The 22,246-nt window shown below is 39.9% G+C and overlaps 1 protein-coding gene across 1 annotated transcript in view; it reads right to left on the minus strand.

Moving 5' to 3' along the window:
• Nucleotides 1-7,485: 7,485 nt before the first annotated feature.
• Nucleotides 7,486-22,246, minus strand: part of LOC117660374 (signal-regulatory protein beta-1-like) — a 32,936-nt gene continuing 18,175 nt past the window's right edge. Inside the window, exons 2-5 of the mRNA XM_060685121.2 lie at nt 14,271-14,612; nt 13,422-13,742; nt 10,758-11,105; nt 7,486-7,655 (exon numbers count right to left, since the gene is read on the minus strand). Coding sequence (XP_060541104.2) covers nt 7,486-7,655; nt 10,758-11,105; nt 13,422-13,742; nt 14,271-14,612 — 1,181 coding nt within the window. The remainder of the gene's footprint in view (nt 7,656-10,757; nt 11,106-13,421; nt 13,743-14,270; nt 14,613-22,246) is intronic.

Raw genomic sequence — 22,246 nt, forward strand, 5'->3', positions numbered from 1 at the left:
CCCATCCATACACATCACATAATCTTTGTATTTATTTGGCACCTGATTTCTGTTACTTCTGATCGTTCTCACAGGTATACTATCATTGTCATGTAAATATCTTGCTTCTTTTTTTGTTACTGAATCAGTTTTTATTTTATGTTGACTATTTGTCCATGTTCTAATTTTGTTTTTGTGTGTGCTGTGATTGTTTTCTTCTCCAATATTCTTATCTTGATGTTTGGTGTCTGAATTGATGTTTGGGAATATTTCATTAAGATGTATTTTGGACCAATTGGCCTGTTCATGAAATACTGCTGTCCTTGAAATTATAAATTTGTTATTGTTATCAATAAATCTGTATCCTTTTGTACCTGTCTCGTATCCCATGAACTTAAGTCTTCTGGATACGTTTTCACCTTTACGCCTTAATTGTTTAGGTATATGTACGTCTGCAGTGACTCCAAATATGTGCATGTGTGCTATCTTTGGTTTCCTACCATACATCACTTCATATGGTGTTTTGTTCACAATGCTGGACCAAGTCCTATTTTGGGTGTAATTGGAGTATTGTAAAGCTTCTGACCAGAATTGTTTACCTAAACCAGCATCTTCTAGTGTAGATCTAATCATGGTTTGTAGTGTCGAGTTCTTTCTCTCTACCACCCCGTTCTGAAATGCAGAGAAAGGACTAGATGTGTAATGCAACATCCCTTTGTCTTTTAGCCATCGGGAGAATTCCTTTGACATGAACTCACATCCTCTATCTGTCATAATTTGTTTTATTCTAATGTTGTGTTGTGTCTCTATGCGTTTGTAAAATTCTTTGAATTTCTGAAAGGTTTCATCCTTGTGTTTTAATGTGTAGACAAACCCATAATGACTATAGTCATCCACAATGGTTAGAAAATAGCGTTTTCTATATGTGATTGATGGTGTCAATGGACCAACCAGGTCCATGTGTACCAATTCAAAAATTTGTTTGGTTGATCTGGTTGATTTTCTTGGCCTGGGGCTAGTTTTGAGTTTTGTGGATTTACACACTGAGCATTCTAAATAGTTTTTACAATTTTTTATTTTAACACCTTCAGCATGTTCAATCATTTTCTGTACTACAGGAAAACTGGCATGTCCTAATTTCCTATGTAAGACATGAGCACACTCATCATGAATAGGTTTACCTATATTAGGTTTTTTATCATTGGATGTGTTTTTGTTGTTATGAATTACCTCATGTTCCTCATTATCACTATTGCTATTCTCTTCATTATTTATGTCATTGTTATCTTCCATGTTGGAATCAATGTTGTGTAAACATCTTTCTTTTGTTATTAAGTAAGGCAAGCCTCCTTTGATAATGACAGTACCTATGTTTGTTTCATTTTTCCTTAATGTTGCATTCCCTTTTGAAAAGACAATATTTATGCCAGAATCTCTGCTTAGTTTTATTGCACTAAGTATGTTATGAGGTATTTCAGGTATTAACAATACCCCCTCTATTTTTCCTAGACCAGGTAAGGTTATATTTCCTCTACCTATGACTTGAACCTTTTCTTGATTAGCTACTTTAATTACAAATTTATCTTCTATAAATGAAGATAGTATATTTTTATTATGTGTAGTGTGATTTGTTGCTCCAGAATCGATGAGCCAATCGTTATCCTCTGATCTATGTATGTTGGTGTTATTGTGTTTGTTCAGTCCATTCAGTGAACCAGATTTTCTATCTTTTGAATTATCCCTGCCCCCTCTATGTTCCCTATAGATGGGTGGACTCCTATATCTATGTCTGTCAATGGATGACTGTCTGTTATGATATCTATCTCTATGATCTGTCCTTTGCTTATCTCTGAGGAATTTAGGACAATCTCTTCTATTATGTTCCTTGGATCCACAATTGTGACATTTAATTGGTTCATGATATCTCTCTTGAAATGCTACTTTCTTATATTGCTTATGCTCCATGTGGTTGTTATAACGACTTCTCCTCGAATTATCTTCAGCTATCAATCTATTAGATAGATTTTCTATGGATAAATATCCCAAATTGATTGTATCTAAATGAGATATGTAGTTATCCCAAGATGGGTCTAATGAATTAATGATAACACTCTTCATTGTTTGGTCTGAAATTATCTCTCCTCTTAATTGTAATTCTGCTCTGACTTTGTTTAAATATATTAAATGTTCACTTATGGTAACCCCTGATTTTAACCTGGCTGAGAAGAAATCCTTAGACATTCTTGTTGTGGTGGCTACACTCTCACTATGAAACAATTTAAACATGCATTGAACAATTTCTGATACAGTTAGATTTGACTTAATACTATGATACATGGCAGGAGATATACTGGAGATTAGTAAGAAAAATGCTCTATGATGTAGGCAGTCCAATCTTAAAGTCCAAGGTCTTTTTGGAGGGTTAGTAATAAAAAATAATAAATTTTCTTTCATAAAGACAACCTGGAGCTGTTGGCACCACTCTTGTAAATTAACACCATCTACTCTCAGTTTTGGGAAATCATTGGGTAAATTCCCAATATTGTTAGTCCCATTACTTACAACTGGAGGAAGTCCGTGGTCTTCTAAGTGCTGGTAACCGCAGAACGGCATGGGGATGCTAGCGACGACTTTAAATGGCAGTCTCTGTCTTTCTTGGGCTCCGAAGCTGTCTGCGTAGCTTTGCACATGCGCATTGTCCATTTCGCTCCTGAAGTCGTAGTGAGAGGTTCTCGTCGTTGCAGCTCCCTCGCATCGCTCTTCTTCGGATGACTCGGTCTCTGGTTCGGTCTTGGGAGTCCTGGTGGCGATGGGTGCTCTTTTTCTTTTATTGAGAACGCTGGTCTCTGGGATCGTTTGCGGTGTGGGTTGGTATCTGCAGGGCTCTCTAGGTTCAGGCGCCGGTGCTTTCGCCGTTTGAATAGAAGCGGGTGAATTTTGGGAAGTTAGTTTGCTTGTTATTTTTTTCTTTATCTTTTTACTGCAGTCTTTCGTTGATTCTTTAGTGATTCTTAATTTTGATCCAAATGTCGCAAAAAGCGTTTTCATTGCAGACTCTACTTGAGTTTCTATTGAGTCTTCTTCAATTTCTGTGTCCGATTCTTCTGATGTGTAGATTTTTTCTCTTTTATTTTTTGCATCAAGTAAGTCTTTTCGCGCCAGATATTTTGAATCCTGCCTTCTGATTGGCTCTTCTTCGCTCACTTTAGGGGTCTGTTGAAACCAAGATGGCTGCCATTCAAAATTTTGCGCGGGACCGTTGTTCCTCTCCTTCATTGCATTTTTATCTACAGGCAAATCGCTCACCGTTTTTGAATCTTTATTTTCATCTGTAACGATGTGCTTTTCTCTCGCTGCTCCGTTGTTTCTCAATAAGTCTTGGAGGTTCGCGATGAGGTTTTCATCATTCTTTTGGCTTTTTAAAAGTTTTAGTATTTCTGACCTGAGTTCGTTATTTTCTATTTCGTTTTCTTTTTGATCATCATTCTCATCTATTATTTCTTCGTTGTCTGTAGTACAGTCTTCAGATTCTCTCGATATTTCAGTTGCGTATTCATCAATTATTTCTTGATCTGCTTCCATTTCTTTACTATATGCCCTGTGTTGGGTCTTACTTTTTTGCTTCTCGATTTTTCTCTCTCAGACATTGTTGAATCTTTTATTGAGTCAATTAACCATCCTCTGCTACCAGATTGTTGCAATATTTTCAGGATCAGACTCAATAAATGAAATAAGAATTATATATTCAAGTAAAGCTCTGTTTATTCACAGAAGGCATTCTATAGTCACTGAATAATCACAGATAGAAGCACAGGGAAAAGGCATACAGCTCCTTATATATACAAGGGGTGGAGCTAGATATGGGAGTGGTTAAATATATATACATTAGGCAGTGAAAATAAATTAACCCCTGGTATACTGTACATATACTATTTACATAATGGAGAATAAGGCATTTACTTGTGACAACAACAACAATATCCTTAACAGGGACAACCATGACCTGGATGGCTGAGAAGGTCCATAGACATTTGACTTTGCTTTGTTCTCTGCTCTTTTTGAATAAGACTTTTATAAGTGGTTATTTCAGGAAGTTTATTGTGCGTGGAAAAAAAACCTTCCAATTTTAACTGAAGTTGTTTAATGAGGAATCAACATCAATCTTAAAACTTCCTGACTGTGTTGGGATATTTTGCTGTTTAATCAAAAGAGGGAGTCAAAGACCAGAATATTGCCTGTAAGCCATTCACTTAATAGCATAAAGGTCAGTGGTGAAATCTAAAATTTGTTACTATTGGTTCTGTGGACATGGCTTGGTGGTGGGGGTAATGTGACTGGGTGGGTGAGGCCAATTTTTTTTTCTTTTAAAACTATTTTTTCTACAACCTCTTTGGCAAAGTCGTTGTAAAAAAATGCATTCAAAAGCTCTGACGATTCCAGCTGAGTTGCCTGATCGGCAGAGGCTTTTTTTCTTTTAAAAGCCTCTGCCAATCAGGCAACTCAGCTTGGATCCTCAGAGGCATTTAAAAGAAAAAAAAGCCTCTGCTGATTAGGCAACTCAGCTTGGATCGTCAAAGGAATTTAAAAGAAAAAAAAGCCTCTGCCAATCAGGCAACTCAGCTGGAATCATTAGCTGATGATCCCTTTGACAATCCCAGCTGAGCCACACGATCATCAGAGGCTTTTTTTTAAAATTATTTTTAAAAGCATTTTTTCGGCCGAAGATGTTGTAGAAAAAAAAAAAAAAATTAAAAAAAAGCCTCTGATGATTGCGCGGCTCAGCTGGGCAATGGGGGGGCACAGGGATTTTTGCTGCCGGTTCTCCGAACCACCCACCTCCATCGCTACCGGATCGGTCGATCCAGTCCAAACCGGGAGCATTTCACTCCTGATAAATGGTGCTATTTGAACACAAGGTGGAGACAATAAGCAAAACATTGCTTGTAAGACGCTAATTTAGCAGAATAAACCTCACCATTCATAGTTTCATGACAAGTTGGTTACTAGAAAAAAAAGTAGGAAAGGGGAATCTGAACCCCTAGAAAGTATTTTGCAGGAATAATCAAATGAAACTCTTCAAGTGATTCAGGGAAGGAAGGAAAAACCGAAGAAAAGATTAATTGGTTCTTAAAAGTATCTTCATGAGAGCCGAGGTGGCGCAGTGGTTAGAGTGCAGTACTGCAGCTACTTCAGCTGACTGCTAGCTCAGCAGATCAGCGGATCAAATCTCACCGGCTCAAGGTTGACTCAGCCTTCCATCCTTCCGAGGTGGGTAAAATGAGGACCCAGATTGTTGGGGGGCAATATGCTATTTAGTATACTGTCTTTGGTGTAAGCCGCCCAGAGTCCTCGGGAAGTGGGCGGCATAGAAATATGACTAATAAATAAATAAATAAATTAGGAGATTCATCAACTTAATGGAGAAGTAAAACAGATACAGTAAATATAGAGTGGATTTTTTTATTTTTTTATTTATTTTTTTGCAGTACATGATAGAGAAGAAAGATTTTGGTATGAAGCTAACCTGGACAATAGGTCCCACTTAGAACTATAGAATAAGGAACTCCAAACATCGTCCCGAATTCTTCCTAAGGAGTCTGGAGAAGATATTATAATCTTTATTTGCCTTTTTTTTCTGTGAGCAAACTGGCACACATTAAAAATGAAATTCTGTTGCCTGCTCTAAAAAGTATACATATACATAACATACGTACTGTGATAATTTCAATAAAAATTATACAGATAATTTTTTTTTAAAAAAGTGAAATGTTGGCAACAGGGTCTTCTGAGCCCAATTCTTAGTTATTTCTGTTCATTTTTTGCAGACATATAGAAACCAATATGAGATAGACAATTAAATCAAGTAAGTACAGCAAAATATTTGAAAGCGACACCACATCTTTCTTTGTACCCATTATGTAAATTATAGAATGACATAATTCTTGGAAAATGATCTCTGTACAAATAATATACAGACACAAGGATTGAACGTAGAGATTTAACATTTTATATCACTTCATCCTTCCAAAGCATGTCTACACTCCTGAATTATATGTTTTTTTTATAGTTGCTCTTTTATAACTTCTGCAAGCAAATAAGTAACTGTGTGTTATATTATTTTATTAGTTTTTACTAAATTTTATAAATTAATATTCATGCAAAAATACCCCTGTAGTGATGCTATTTAACCATAAGAAGGAGCCAAGGCAAAGGTTGGGATTCATCCGGTTCGCACCGGTTCAGAAGAACCGTTTGTTAACTTTCTGAGCAGTTCAGCAAACCAGTTGTTGGACGAAATCTCCTTCCAACAGCCTTTTTTTCCCCCACTTTACAGAGCTAATCCTGTCAGGAAGTCAGGAAAGGAAACATTCTGGTGTGCCTCTGTGTTGTTTCTAGCCTAATCCTTATTTTTATTGCCCTGCTTAAGTGTTTTCAGAAACCGCCTATTAATGGTTCTTGGCAGTATGCCCAGATTCTCTGGAGGTTGGTTTTTTTTTTGCTAGGGGCTTGACTTTTTACACTGCTTGGGGGGTACTTTTGGAGGGTACTTCCAAGAGGCAGGATGCAAGCTTGGCACTCTGTCTGATTTTTTTACTGCCATTTTGGGAGCATGTGATCTTTCCTTAAATCTGGATGATTTCCTTAGGATATCTTGTGAGGTGAGGGTTGTGGCTGCCAGTGGCCAACAGAGCTGGCAGCAGAGATGGACAGTGAGGAGTTTGGGGAGGAACTTGGGTCAGTCCTGGGGGTTGGGGAAAACTCGGACGAGGGCTCTGTATCGGAGGCAGAGCGGGGGCCAATGCCATCTAGTTGTTCTTTGCTGCCTCCGGAGTTTTATATTGTTGTATATAAACAAGTATCTTCTATAAATGAATCTTGCTGAATTATTTACTTGTGTGCTGGATGGATTGCTGCAAACTCTAACAAGTTTTCATTTCAATGCATGTCCAAAAGAACAATTTCTTCAGTTTTCTTTCTTTCTTTCTTTCTTTCTTTCTTTCTTTCTTTCTTTCTTTCTTTCTTTCTTTCTTTCTTTCTTTCTTTCTTTCTTTCCTTCCTTCCTTCCTTCCTTCTAATAAAGAATCAGCATTTACATTTTAAGGAAGATTCGATTAAAGTCCCAGACATGGCAGAAAAGTAAGGTTATTTTTCTTTTCTTTTTTTTTTTATTGAAAAAGTTTTACAAATACCAATTTTTCCCCATTTCCACCCCCCATCCCTCCCTAACCCCCCCAACCCTCCCCTCCTCCAATGACTTCCCCAAGGTGAAATCCGTCCACATTGTATTATAACATACTTTACCACCCTTCTATTCTCCCCCCTGTGCACTATACATTTCTACATAACAATAAACTATATTGCCCGTTATTTTTCTTTTTAATCTCCGTATAACTTTATACCTTTGGGAGAGTGAAGCACTCATGATACAAGCATTTTAATAATATTATTACTGATTCCCTAATCGGATCCTTTCTCATCCTGAAAATCTGTGGGGAACAGGAGTCCCTAATTTGAAAGTCCAGATGGTTTCACTTCCTGGAATGTTCCAGAATGAGGTTTTGTCCTCTTGCGTCCACACACTTTTACTAGGAAGAGGCAAGACACGAAAAGAAGGATGGCTGCTTTGCTCAGGAAAAGCGCGGTGCAGAGAACAAGGAGGGATTGTTGCTGTGAGCCTGTGGAGAAAAGACAGTGGATTAACAAAACAGAATAACAGAGTTGGAAGGGACCTTGGAGGTCTTCTAGTCCAACCCCCTGCTCAAGCAGGAGACCCTATTCCCGTGATGATGAACCTATGGCATGTATGGGACATGCCAGTTCTCGCCCCAGCCCAGCTCCACCGTGTATGTGTGCATGCCTCCCGCTGGCCAGCTGATCTTCAGGTCTCTGCTGCACATGTGCAGAGGGGAAGGGTGCATGCACAGGGGGTGCAGGGATGGGGCTCTCTACATGGGGCTACCCTTGAAGAGCACCCGGAGGCTCCAACTGGTCCAGAATGTGGCCACATGGGTAATTACGGGAGCTGCATGGCGCTCCCACATAACACCGCTCCTGCGCGAGCTGCACTGGCTCCCAGTGGTCTTCCGGGTGCGCTTCAAGCAGGGATGAAATACTCCCGGTTCGGACCGGCTCGGGCGAGTAAGTAGCGATGGCGGCGGGCAGTTCGGAGAACCGGTAGCAAAAATCCCTGCCCCCGCCCCCCATGCCCAGCTGAGCCCCGCGATCATCAGAGCCTTTTTTTCCTTTTAAATGGCTCTGAGCAGCCAAGCTCTGACATCCCAGCTGAGTTGCCTGCTAATCAGGCAACTCAGCTGGGATCGCCAGAGCCATGTAAAAGAAAAAAAGTTTCTTTTTTTCTCCCCCTCCCCTTCTCCCAGCCTCCAGCTTGCTTACCTTAGCTGCTGATCGCATGTCGATCGCAATCCATGCATCAGCAATCAACTGAATATCCCTGACTGCAATCAAGCTCATCGGTGAGCAGCTCTTTCTGACTGCCTGCCTTGATTTATGGACTTCAACTCCCAGCAAAGCTGGCTGAGGAATTATGGGAGTTGAAGTCCACAAGTCTTAAAGTTGCCAAGATTGGAGACCCCTGTTCTATTGGGTAAGGTTTTCCCCCCTTTGGGAGCTTTAAAAAAAATAGTTAATTGGGGTTTTTTTTAGTTGTTCTTTTTTTAGACTTAGACATTTAAAGTTTAGGAAGTTTTAAATTTAGCTGCTTTTATATAAAAATAAAAATAAATAAAAATAAAATAATATTTGTGCAGCTTTCTGAGATTTAGTGTGTTTCTGTAGTGTTTCACTCTAACTACACAAACACACAAAATCTCACAAAGCTGTATGTGGAATTTTGTGTGTGTAAAGTGTGAAAGTTGTTTTTTTGGGCTTTTAGTGGCTGTGTGAGGTTCCTGCTTGTTGCGGGGGCCATTTTGGGTCTAGCACAGCTGCTTTTACATTGTGGGTGAGCCAGTTGTGTTGTGTTGTGTTTTGTAGGTTAAAAAAGGGCAAAGAAGTGACATTGACTTGGCCACACACACACCCAGTCACCTTACACCAAGCCCCGCCCACTAATTAAGCCCCACCCACAGAACCGGTAGCAAAAAAATTTAGATTTCATCCCTGTATTTATCTATCTATCTATCTATCTATCTATCTATCTATCTATCTATCTATCTATCATCCATCATCCATCATCCATCATCCATCATCCATCATCCATCATCCATCATCTATCTGTCATATCTATCTATCTATCTATCTATCTATCTATCTATCTATCTATCATCCATCATCCGTCCATCCGTCCATCCGTCCATCCGTCCATCCGTCCATCCGTCCATCCGTCCATTCATCCATCTCTCTCTCTCTCTTCTCTCTCTCTCTCTCTCTCTCTCTCTCTCTCTCTCTCTCTCTCTCTCTCTCTCTATCTATCTATCTATCTATCTATCACCCATCTACCTACTGTTGGAAGAAATATCCAGTTCCAGTTCCAAGCCGGGAGAAAGGCACTGGAGACAAAATGGAGGCTGGAGGCTTGTTATAGAGATGGTTTAATGATGAAGCAGAACCACATGGATTCTGGGTATCTGACCACATGTAGTTGAGAGTGGCGGGGGGGTACCTTCTCTTGGGCTTTGCACTTGAGCTTCCTGTTCCTGTGCAAGAACATGTATTCTATTGGCTGTTGTCAGACAGGGGTCATGTGTGCCTGAGCTAAGTTTAGTTGAAATTTGCTGGGGGTGATGCAACTGAGATGGTCTACTGAAGGAGCTTATGTTCTGAAAGGGTGTGGGGCAAATCCTATTATGGGTTTGTCCTGGTTTGGATCTTGAATGAGGGTTAATCCCACCTTTGTTCGGCAGGGAATTTTTGCCTATGAATATAGAGCCACCTAGATACTTGCTTCTTTCAATAAGCTCTTTATCTCTTAAGTGCTGACATCCACTCAGGGCTATTAAGAAAGGTGGGGGTTGCTTTCTCTCTCTAAAAAAATGTGTTTCTCAGTTTTCCATCCAGGGAAATATAATATTCTGCCTTTTTTAATATTTCTCAAACTATTTCACTCTTCTAGCAGAGGGGTGGGTGCTAACTTTCTACACTACCTACATTGCTATCATCTATTTATGTACTTTTATTATCTATTTATGTAAAAGATGTATCATCTTTTATGTAAACTGAGAGCATTTGCTCCAAGACAAATTCCTTGTGTGTCAAATCACACTTGGCCAATAAAAAATTCTATTCTATTCTATTCTATTCTATTCTATTCTATTCTATTCTATTCTATTCTATTCTATTCTATTCTATTCTATTCTATTCTATTCCCTCTACCATCTTCTATCTCTATCTATCTATCATCTATCTATCATCTATCATCTGTCATCTATCTATCTATCTATCTATCTATCTATCTATCTATCTATTATCTATCTATCTATCTTTCTATCTATCTATCTATCTATCTATCTATCTATCTATCTATCTATTCATCTAAAAAGTCACTTCCTACAACCTTGCAATCCCTTAATTTGGGGTAGAGTCAGGACCACTAATTGGAGCTGAGCATTTACTGGTTGGATGCCCTTCCTGACACCTGTGCAGAGTTCGCAGCAGATATTGTTTCTTTGCGCCCTAGGAGAGAAGTATCTGCCGCTGCCTAGGATTGAACCGTCAACCTTCCAAGTCAGAGGCGAGAGTGTAGTGTCTGGCGGATTTTATATGATCATATTTGATGCTAAAGAGAAAAAAAATTAGTGTGGAAAGGATCACAAACTTACTTTCACTATGACTGCCCACACTTCTGTTGTCTTCAAGTTGCATCCTGATCAAGAGCCTAGCGGTTTCGTTGACCAGAGGCTGGGAATCATGCTGGACCTGGCAAAGGAACATGGAGGAGTTCTTGTCTTCGTTGGCCATCATCTCTAAGTTGCTCTTGAGGGAAAAAGTCCCGTCTGGATTCGAGGTCTTCACACCAAGCTTTCCTTTTCTGGCCTGGGCATCCTTGGAAAACAACTCCACTTTTGCGTCCTCTGGATAAAAGCTTTCTGCATTGCAAGTGACCGTCACTGAGGAGTTCAGCTGGACGGGAGAAGGTGGGTTGATCTCAAGACGGACCTTGGGAGGAACTGAGCAAAGAAAGCCAAAGAGGTCAGTCAGAAGATCTTCAGACTCCTGGTTCCTGCATGCAGAAGATGGTAGAAGTCCAACTAATTCTTCTCTCCGATTGTGACGTTGAGGAAACAAGTTCTCTGAACACAGCTCTGGTGTGTAAAATTCAGAACTTGACTTGCAAGAAACCCAAGTATACAAAACCTTTGCCAGACCTATCCTGGATTATTGCTCACCTGCCTGGAAACCTCACTGTATTTCAGACATCAATACATTAGAGAGGGTTCAGAGATATTTTACTGGAAGAGTACCACTTTTCTTACACGCCTTCTTTCTATGACATCTAAAGGATTTTCTGACAGATAGGCCACAGTCAGTAAGGATGGGATCTCACCATTCCTCTACTCTGATAGTAAGCACAGGAGCCCCCCAGAGTTGTGTGCTAAGCCCTTCCCTTTATTCCTTATACACACATGCCTGCACCGTATTGTATAACACCAATGCAATTATTAAATTTGCAGATGACACAACAGTGGTGGGGCTCATTAATAAGAACAACGAGTCTGCTTACAGAAAGGAAGTACAAGGGCTGACATTGTGATGTAAAGAAAATAATCTCACACTTAACACCAAAAAAACCGAAGAACTTATAATTGACTTCAGGAGGAAGAGAGATGTACATTTACCATTGTACATAAATGGTGAGGAGGTGGAGAGAGTTGGTAGTTTTAAATTGCTGGGCATTTATATCTCAGAGGACCTCTCATGGACTATGAATGTTAACATGCTTGTGAAGAAGCATGACCTAAGTCTTTTCCCTTTTTAAATGGAAATTTTAAATTTGGTTTTAAATTATTGGGGTTTTAAATTTGTTCAGCCAAATTATTTAATTCGTTTTATTCTATTTTAAATTTTGTATTTATATGTTTTATTCTATGGCTGTTCACCGCCCTGAGTCCTTCGGGAGTAGGGCGGTATACAAATTCAATAAAATAAATAAATAAATAAGAAGGCACAGAAGAGGCTGCACTTCCTGAGAATGCTCAGGGAGATAAATCTATCTCACCATCTACTGTCCTATTGCAGCATCATTGAGAGTGTCCTGACATACGGTATTCTTGTATCGTATGGGAGCAGCTCTGTAGCGGGAAAAAAAAGCTCTACAGAGAATCATTAAAACTGCCCAGAATATCATCGGGCTCCAGCTACCAGCCCTGGACGACATCTTCGAATCTCGCTGTTTGGGAAAGTTGCATAACATTCTCAGAGACTCTTCCCAGCCTGCTTATCATCTTTGTGGACTGTTGCCTTCTGGCAGAAGATACAGAACAATTAAAACTCGGACCACACGTTTTCTGAATAGTTTTTATCCCAGAGGTATAATGGCACTCAACAATGAACTAAAGGGCCACCATCAGTGAGCTGTTGGACAGCATTACTTGGTCTGTTGTGTGGATGTTTGGGTGGTTTAGGGGTGAGGAATTGTGGTGGGTGGGAATGTGTTTGGGGATTGTTATGTGTGTTGGACCCGGTCTTTGGGTGTTAAGTGAATTTTGTTGTATGTGTATACAATTGAGTTCAAAGTTTCCCTGGCTAAGCAAGACATTGTTAAATGAGTTTTGCCCCATTTTACAAATGTTCTTGCCGCATTCGTTAAGCAATACACCGCATTTGTTAAACTAGTAACACGGTTGTTAAGTGAATCTGGCTTCTCCCTTGACTTTGCAGGTTACAAAAGGGGGATCACATGACCTTGGGATGCAGCAACTGTCCTAAATACATGCCAGTTGCCAAATGTCTGGATTTTGGTGACCTTGGGGATGCTGCCAGGATCATAAGTAGGGAAAATGGTCGCAATTCACTTTTTTTCACTGTCCAAAGTTCCGTTGTAACTTTGGACAGTCACTGAATGAATGGTTGTAAGTTGAGGACTGCCTGTATTTGGCCACCCAACTCAAATAATTGGACTCTGGGCAGCGGGCAAAGTCACTGAGCAAAAATACAAAGGAAAAAAAAACAAAAACAGAGCACACCACTAAAGCAAAGTGAAACAATTCTGGACTAATCAGGTTTAAAAGATATCTTGCCCACTCAACTTGACCCAAGTCCCTGTGGAAAGAGCCAGAGGTGGAAGGTCTTTCTAAAGACCTGCTCCCCATATAACCACAGCCCTGTGAGGTAGGATGGGTTGAGAAAGTGGGGTTGGTCTCAGTGGACTTCCACGGGACAAGAAACTGGGTCTTTCTGGTGCCATTCCCACTGCCATGGAGGTGCCTTTTACCAGGTCTAGACTCCTTTGCCTCGTCCCTCTCTGCAACCCAAGGTTCACCTACCTCTTAGGACATCCCCAAGTGCGAAGGTCTGCTGGAGAGGACCCTTCAACGATCTGTGTTGGATCTGGCAGGTCAGCTGAGACTCCACGTCTCCTCGCTCCAGCAGGATTTCCACCGTGCACTCCGCTCGGTATGAGATGCTCTGCTTTTCATCAGAATTCACGATGCTGGACTGGCCACACGGTATTTTTTCCCCATCTTTCAACCAGCTGACCGTGATCTCTTGGGGGGAGAATCCCCCTGTGGAGCAGTTGAAGGAGGCCCGAGACCCCGCCGTGATTCTTCTTGTGGGGCCAAGAACCACGGGCTGGGATGGCATGGCTGAGGGAGAAAATAGAGAGAGACATCAGTTGACGTTCTTCAGAGACAATACAGGAGGCCCCAAAATGGTTTGTGGTTGGAAAGGCTCAACTTTGTGTCAGAGTTTGCAGCAGCAATCACATCCAGGAAGCACACACAGGTAACTGATTCAGCAGGATTCATTAACTTCTCTTCATATACATAATAACACATAAGTCATATATACAATACCAAAAGCAGGTTTTCCAACATGGTAAAGAGGAGAGATTGTAAGTAGGTACAAACACAGGCCAGGACAGCAGAGAACAGTTTCCGTTCCAATTCAGAGTTCAGAGCCAGAGCTAAGCCACACCCAGGCTCCTTGCTGTTTCAGCTTCCATTGGCTGACCTTGTTACTAAGCCTCATTCATTAGCTGACCTTGTTACCATGTCTCTGCCAGTCATGAAATACACTGACCCTTTGAACATTGGATTTACTCCCACGTGTCTCATGGTTGACTGGGAACATCTCCCTCCATCCCCAGAAATCAAATGTAGAGGGCCACCTACCGATCACGGAGACCAGAGTGCCTTTCCCCGAAGCCAGCTCTCTCTCTGGGTTCCCTGCCCTGAACAGCACACAATAGTAGGTCCCGGCATCTTCAGGACGGACGTTTTGGATCTTGATCCTGAAGTCCAGGAAGGATCCTGGGCTGACCCTGACCCCCCTGTTGGAAGATCCTTGTTTATCACTGTAAATGGGGGTCTGGTTTCTGTCCAGCCCTTTGTACCACCGCACGCTTTCAGGCATATTTCCTCCAGTGGATGCACACCATAGAGTGAACTCCTCCCCAGCTTTCACCGATACGGTTTCCGGAAATTGGGTTACCTTTATGTTCTGTCCTGTAACAACTGAAACAAAAAAGAGACACTTTTGTAACCGGGTTTCCTCTAGAACAGCGGTTCTCAACCTGGGGGTCGCGACCCCTTTGGGGGTCGAACGGCCATTTCACAGGGGTCGCCAAAGCCCTCTCTTGCCCCCCCCCCACGCCTTCACTCACCCTCACTCTCTGCTCTGTTGGATCGCCGGCCGTTCGCTTACCCCGCCCACTCCCAATCTATTGCTGCTTCCTGAGTCCCAGCTGATGGCTAGAGGAAAAAAAAACTGTTTAAATTCTTGCCGCGGGGCTTCAAAGGGCTGCTCTATAGCCAGTGGTGCAGCCGAACCGTTTGTTAAATTGCTGGCTTGCCCCGCCCCTCCGCACCACTATTTATTGCCAATAAATAGTGGTGGGCAAGGGGCGGGGTGTTACTTATTTGTTTTTTCTGGTTAGGCCCAATTAAGAGACTTGAGGCTTCTGTATTATAAAGGTATTTATTGGTTTCTTATCCTTCACAGGATTACATTTGGACAGCAATAATAAGATCTGACAGGAACATTGACTTATATATAGAGGAGGCGGAGCTAAAAGGTAAGGAGGGACCAATGGGGAAAGACATAACGATGTCAAGCATTTGAAATATGTACAGATATATACAAGCAGACAATATGGTTAGGTATTTTCAATCGTAACAAATCCCCCTCTAAAATACCTAACTTATAATACATAGTTTTATTTCATTTCATTTCATTTCATTTTATTAAATTTGTATACCGCCCTACTCCCGAAGGACTCAGGGCGGTGAACAGCCATAAAGTAAAACATATAAAATACAAAATTTAAAAAAGAGATAAAACAGATTAAATAAATTTGGCTGACCATATTAAAACCCCAAATAATTTAAAACCGAATTTAAAATACCCATTTAAAAGAGGAGAAAGTTTAGGTCAGGCCAGCTTGTTGGAATAGGAACGTCTTAAGCATGCGACGGAAGGTACGCAGATCCGGAATCCTCCGTATCTCGGGGGGGAGCTCGTTCCAGATTGTAGGTGCCCCCACAGAGAAGGCTCTCCCCCTGGGGGCCGCCAGTCGACATTGTTTGGCCGACGGCACCCGGAGGAGCCCCTCTCTATGGGAGCGTACTGGTCGGTGGGAGGCTATTGGTGGTAGCAGGCGGTCTCGCAAATAGCCAGGTCCTAAGCCATGGAGCGCTCTAAAGGTGATAACCAAAACCTTGAAGCGCACTCGGAAGACCACCGGGAGCCAGTGCAGCTCGCGCAGGAGAGGTGTCACATGGGAGCGCCACGTTGCTCCCATCACCACCCGCGCGGCCGCACTCTGCGCCAGTTGGAGCCTCCGAGTGCTCCTCAAGGGGAGCCCCATGTAGAGAGTGTTACAATAGTCCAGACGGGAGGTGACGAGGGCATGAGGGTTTTAAATATGTACATTGAATTTGGAAGTCAGATAAGTATGTTGTTTAGTAGCCAAAGGCTTAGTGAGAATGTTGGCAATTTGTTCGCTTGTATCGCAGTATATAGCCTTAATAAAACCCATACTTGATAATTGTCTCACATGTTTATATTTGATGTCGATATGTCGAGATCTTTGGCCTATTGCCTCGGAGGTTGAAATATCAATTGCTGCTCTGTTGTCTTCATGGATATGAATGGGGTGAATGGGTTCAGCCCATATATTGGACAACAAATCATCAATCCAGGTCAGGTTATTTGCTGCCTTAGATAGGCAGATATACTCGGCTTCAGCAGTTGATGTGGCAATTAAATTTTGTTTGCCAGTATACCAATGTACCGCGCAACCGTTTAAGAGGAAGACATAACCGGAGGTACTCTTACGACTTTTTGGATCCCCAGCCCAATCTGCATCTGCGTAACAGGATAAAATGGGTTTTTCTGAAATAAATGGTTCTAAATATAAACAGAAATCAGCACTAAACTTCAGATATCTTAGAATTCTTTTGATTCCTTCCCAGTGGTATAAATTTGGACTGCTTACATGTCTTGATAATAAATTAACCGCAAGAGTGATGTCTGGTCTAGTCCAATTAGATATATACAATAATGATCCAATAATAGATCTATATAAAGTGTTTTCTTTAAAAGGTTCGAATTCGTTGTGCATGTTTCTGGTGAAGTCAGTAGACATGGGGGTCTCGCAATTCTTTGAATTAATCATGTTACACTTTTGAACGAGTTCAATAATTTTTTCTTTTTGGGATAATTTGAATCCTTTGTCCGTTTTATCAATTTGGACTCCTAAATATTTATTTACCTTACCCAATATTTTTAAGTTGAAGTGTTCACCCAATTTTTCAGCAAATTCGTCACATTTGATTTTATCTTGTCCAAAGTACAATATGTCATCAACGTATATTAAGACAAATTCAACAGGTTTATCATTTCTTTTAGTGAAAAAACATAGATCTGATGACGTGGCTATAAAACCCATATTTTTAAGAGTATTAGACAGACATTCGTACCAACTTTTACTGGATTGTTTTAATCCATATAGGCTCTTATTTAGCAACCATGTTTCTCCTTTTTTGGTATCTTTTCCTGGGGGTGCTTTTACATATATTTCCTTATCTAGATTGGCATGTAAGTATGCGGTTTGCACATCAAACTGATACACGTCCAAATTCTGAATGGAAGCTATTACTAAAGCAGTCTTTATGCTTTCTGCTCTAACAGTTGGTGAATATGTGTCTTCGTAATCGTCAGGGAATCTTTGGGCAAATCCTTGAGCTACTAACCTAGCTTTATACAGGAATTTGTTATTTTCTAGTTCTTTTATTTTAAATATCCATTTAGTACCAATGGGAGACTTATCTGAGGGGGGATCTGCTGGTGTGTATACGTTCAGTTCCTTCAAACTATCCATTTCCTTTTTCATGGCTTCCTCCCACTTTGTTTTCTCTTTTAGAGGTAATTTAAGTATATCATCATATGTATTGGGCATCAGATTTTTTGCATGGAGAGATAGTATGTAGTCATCAAATCTTTTTGGAATTGTACCCCTATTTGATCTAATGGGTCTATCAGGAGGTTGTTCATTGCTATGCATATACTTAGCTTCCCTTTCAGTTAGTGGTTCTACTTTCAATATAAGATGTCCTTTCTTCCATTCATCATTAATTATTTTTGGATATTTGGGTTTGTTTGTTGTTACAATATTGGGTTTGGTATCTGGTGAATAATGTTTTCTGTGTGTGTGTGTAGTGTTTTCTGATTCTGGATATAGCTCGTTGAGGTGTATTTTGGTCCAATTTGCATGTTCATGGAACACGGCAGAATGAAATGGTTATTTTTATCAATGAAGCGATATCCCTTGGTTCCTGATTCGTACCCCATGAATATTAGTCTTTTGGATACTTTCTCTCCTTTGTGTCTCAATTGTCTAGGTACATATACATCAGCAGTTACGCCAAATATGTGTAGATGCCCAATTTTTGGTTTTTTGCCATACATGAGTTCATATGGAGTTTTGTTGATTGCACTTGACCATAAGCGGTTTAGAGTATAATTAGAATAAGTAAGGGCTTCAGCCCAGAAGGATTGGTTTAAACCAGCATCGTCTAGCACACATCTAACCATGGTTTGTAGCAAACCATTCTTTCTCTCTGAGACTCCATTTTGAAAGGGTGAGAAGGGACAAGATTTAAAGTGTAATATTCCCTGTAACTTTAGCCAATTGGAAAATTTGTTAGATAAAAATTCTGACCCTCTGTCGGTCATTATTTGTTTGATTTTAATATTATGTTGGGTTTCTACCATTTTAAAGAATTCCTTGAATTTTTTGAAAACTTCACTTTTATGGTTAAGGGTATATACGAACCCAAACCTGCTGTAATCATCGACTATAGTTAGAAAGTACCTTTTTCTATATTTGATTGATGGCTTCATTGGGCCTACAACATCCATATGAACTAACTGAAAAATCGATTGTGTGGTGCGAGTGGCTTTTTTGGGCTTAGGTTTGTTTTTGAGCTTGGATGATTTGCATACGGAACATTCCAGATAGTTTTTACAATTCTTTATTTTGATATCTTCACAACATCCCAACATTTTCTGTATAACAGGGAAACTGGCATGTCCTAGCTTTCTATGAAGTAAATGTGTGCAGCTGTCGTGTATTGGTTTACCATTGTGTAAATTTTTTGATATAATGGTTTCATTACTTGACATAGTTTCATTCTCTTTATGGTTATCAGTTTTGGCTTCGTTTTCTAAATGGGAGTGCTAAATTGTTAAATTGTTATCTTGTGGCATTAGATACGTTAGTCCCTCTTTAGTGAATATTTTTTCTATGTTCCTATTGTCTTTTGTCATGAATACCTTTCCATGTTTGAAAGTAGTCTCTACTCCATTTTCAATGTTTAGTTTTAGAGTTGCCAATATATTATGTGGAATTTCGGGTATATATAACACCCCCTCTATTTTCCCTATACCTTTGATATGAGTGTTACCTATTCCTTTTACCAGAACATTATTTTGATTAGCTACCTTTATGGGGTATTCCTTTTTTATGAAGTTGTTGAGAATTTTTCTATTGTGGGTTATGTGGTTTGTGGCTCCAGAGTCAATGAGCCAAGTCTTGGTTGATTTTGGTGTTGATGCGTTATTGTCTTTTATTCCGTATAGTGACCCATGTATGTTTTCCCTAGAGTTTTCTCTATATCTTCTTTTGTCTTTTGAATAGGGAGATTCCCTACGTTTATGTCTGTAGTCAGAGGAGGTCCTATCTGAGAAATGAATTCTTCTATCAGATCTATCTCTTTGATAGTAATTATCCCTATATCCTGTGTTCTTAGGGCAGTCTCTCTTTTGGTGTTTGCCTTCCCTTTGATATGTAGATCGTTCCCTTCTAAATTTGTCTTCTGTTATAAGTTTATTAGTGAGTTTTTCTAATGTAAGATGTTCTAAGCTTAAGCTGTCGAGTAAAGTTATATAATTATCCCAGCTGGCGTCTAATGAATTGATTATAATGCTTTTCATAGTGCTATCAGATATATTCTCCCCCCTTTGGATGAGTTCTGTTCTGTTTGCATTCAGGTTTATAATATGTTTGCTCATGGGGATATCATGTCTTAACCTGGCAGAGTAGAATTCCCTTGAAATTCTGGTGGTAGATGCTACACTATCGCTATAAAATAAATTAAATAATTTTTGGTACATTTCTGACACAGTTAGGTTATGTTCAAGACTAGGAAAAATACTTGGGGATATAGATGCAATGAGTATATAATAAGCCTTATGGTGGAGGCAGTCAATTTCATAAGTCCAAGGTTTGTTTGGGGGATCAGTAATGAAGGACAAAATGTTTTCTCTCGAATATATGACTTGGAGCTGCTGGCTCCATTCCTTCAAATTATCTCCATTTAATCTTAATTTTATAAAGTCAGTTGGTAGTGTCCCAGAGTGGTGTGGGTAGTTACTTACATTCTGTTGCTGTCCATGGTTAAAAACCTTAGCATACTCACAATAAGGCAGAGGTATACTGGGAGCATGTCTGTATTGATTTGTCTCTATGTTTGCTGTGGTTCTGTGTAGATTTGTATTTATGTCCTCATCCTTTTTTCTTGCAGGTTCGTTCTGAGCATGCTCAGATCTCATTCTCTCCCGGCAGTCGACGAGTGAAGACTCTGTGTCTGTGGCTCTCTGGACGAGGCCCCAATCGGCCTGCTGGTCTTCGGCTCTGGACTCAGAAGGGATCTTTCGGCTGACATCGGCTCTGGATGCAGTCCATCTTGTCGGAAAGTCTCTGGAACTGCAGCGGTCGTCGAAAACGTCATCGGAGGTCTGGTGTTCGTGCTCTGCGACAGGTAAGTATGGTATTTTAAATTTTGGGTTTTGGTCTTTTCTCGTGAGCGTCGGGTAGTGTTCTTCACTGTAAGGTTGCCATCGTGCTTTTTCTAGGCTGGCTGGTTCTTCTTCTGGGTAGTGAAATTCTTTTTGATTTTTGATAGTTGTTATTTTATTTATTTCAGGATTTGGGTAGTCAGTTTGTTCGTAAGTTCTGTTTCCCGCCTGGTAGTTTAAAGTTCGGAAGTCCCTTGTTGATTGGTCGGCCATTTTAGAAGTATTAGATGGGCAAGATGGCCGCCATGAAAAAGGCAGGAAACTATTGTCAGTTTCTTTGTTAGTTTTATAGTTAGGGGTTGACATTCTTACCGTGGCTTTTTTATTATGTTCGATCTCTTTATCTGACGCTGCTCCGTGATTGTTTATTAGGCTGTGGAGTTTCGCGATCAGACTTGAGTCACCTGGAATAATTTCTATTAATTCTAGTATTTTTCTTTTTATGTCACCTTCCCTGTTTGAGGCTGAGGGAGCGACTTCTGTTTCATCTATTGATTGTTTGTAGTTTGTCAGGAATTCTTTTTCTTGGAATTGTGTATATTTCTTCATTTCTTTGTTTGGTGTATTTTTTTCAGGTGTCAGCTGGGCTGCAATTCTTTTCATTAGATATCTAGTGACAGGTCTTCTTTTTTCTTTTTGTGATTCTTGCATTTCTGGGTTGGTTGGGCCTACCAAACCATCCTCTTGCTACCAATTTGTTACTTATTTGTTTTTTCTGGTTAGGCCCAATTAAGAGACTTGAGGCTTCTGTATTATAAAGGTATTTATTGGTTTCTTATCCTTCACAGGATTACATTTGGACAGCAATAATAAGATCTGACAGGAACATTGACTTATATATAGAGGAGGCGGAGCTAAAAGGTAAGGAGGGACCAATGGGGAAAGACATAACGATGTCAAGCATTTGAAATATGTACAGATATATACAAGCAGACAATATGGTTAGGTATTTTCAATCGTAACACGGGGGAGCCAGCAATTTAACAAATGGTTCGGTGTTTTTTTGTAATTTTATTGGCCCGCGGAGCTTCAGCATAGGCTAATTAGCCCTTGATTAGATCGGCTCCCGACTCTCAGCTGATTTGCTCTCAGCTGATTTGCTCAGGGCTCTGCTGCTTGCTCGAGCAGATTTTTTTCCCCTAGCTATGCTGAAAAACAAAACTGAAAGTAAAGCAGGCTGTTGGATTTGCTGTTGCTGCAAGTTGGAAAATTAGGCAGGCAGATTTCTTTTCTTTTTCCTCACCAAAAAAGGTAGGTGCAAACAATGGGAAATTTAGGGAAAAAGAGGAGAGTCAAGATTTTAAAACACAAAAGAAAAAAAGCTCTATTTAACTAGGGAATTGTAATAATTGAGATACTATTAATTGTATATTGTGTTGAAAGCAGAAATGGTTAAGTTGTGGTTTGGAGGAATATATGGGGGAAATTATTTGGTTTATTATTATTGGTAAATATAATTAATTGATTTGTAAGAAATTGGATTGCATGGAAATAATTGGAATATTCATGTTCATATTGATTAATATACAAAAAAGGTAGTTATATAACTAATTGATTTATATTAAAATTTTGAATTTATATTAAACAACTAATATTACATAATTAACCAATGTGAGGATGGATATAAAAATAGATGACAATGGGAAGGGGTATAATATAGAATAGAAGGGAAAAATTGAATTTGATTAAGATTAGAGATGAGGATGAAGGGTAATATTGGTTTTTTACAAAAATAGATGAGGAATAAATATGGCAAAAAGGAAATATAGAAATTGTAAATTTAATTGAA

This window comes from Pantherophis guttatus, chromosome 3 (assembly GCF_059756535.1).
Source record: "Pantherophis guttatus breed Tessera chromosome 3, ASM5975653v1, whole genome shotgun sequence".
NCBI classification, from domain to species: domain Eukaryota; kingdom Metazoa; phylum Chordata; class Lepidosauria; order Squamata; family Colubridae; genus Pantherophis; species Pantherophis guttatus.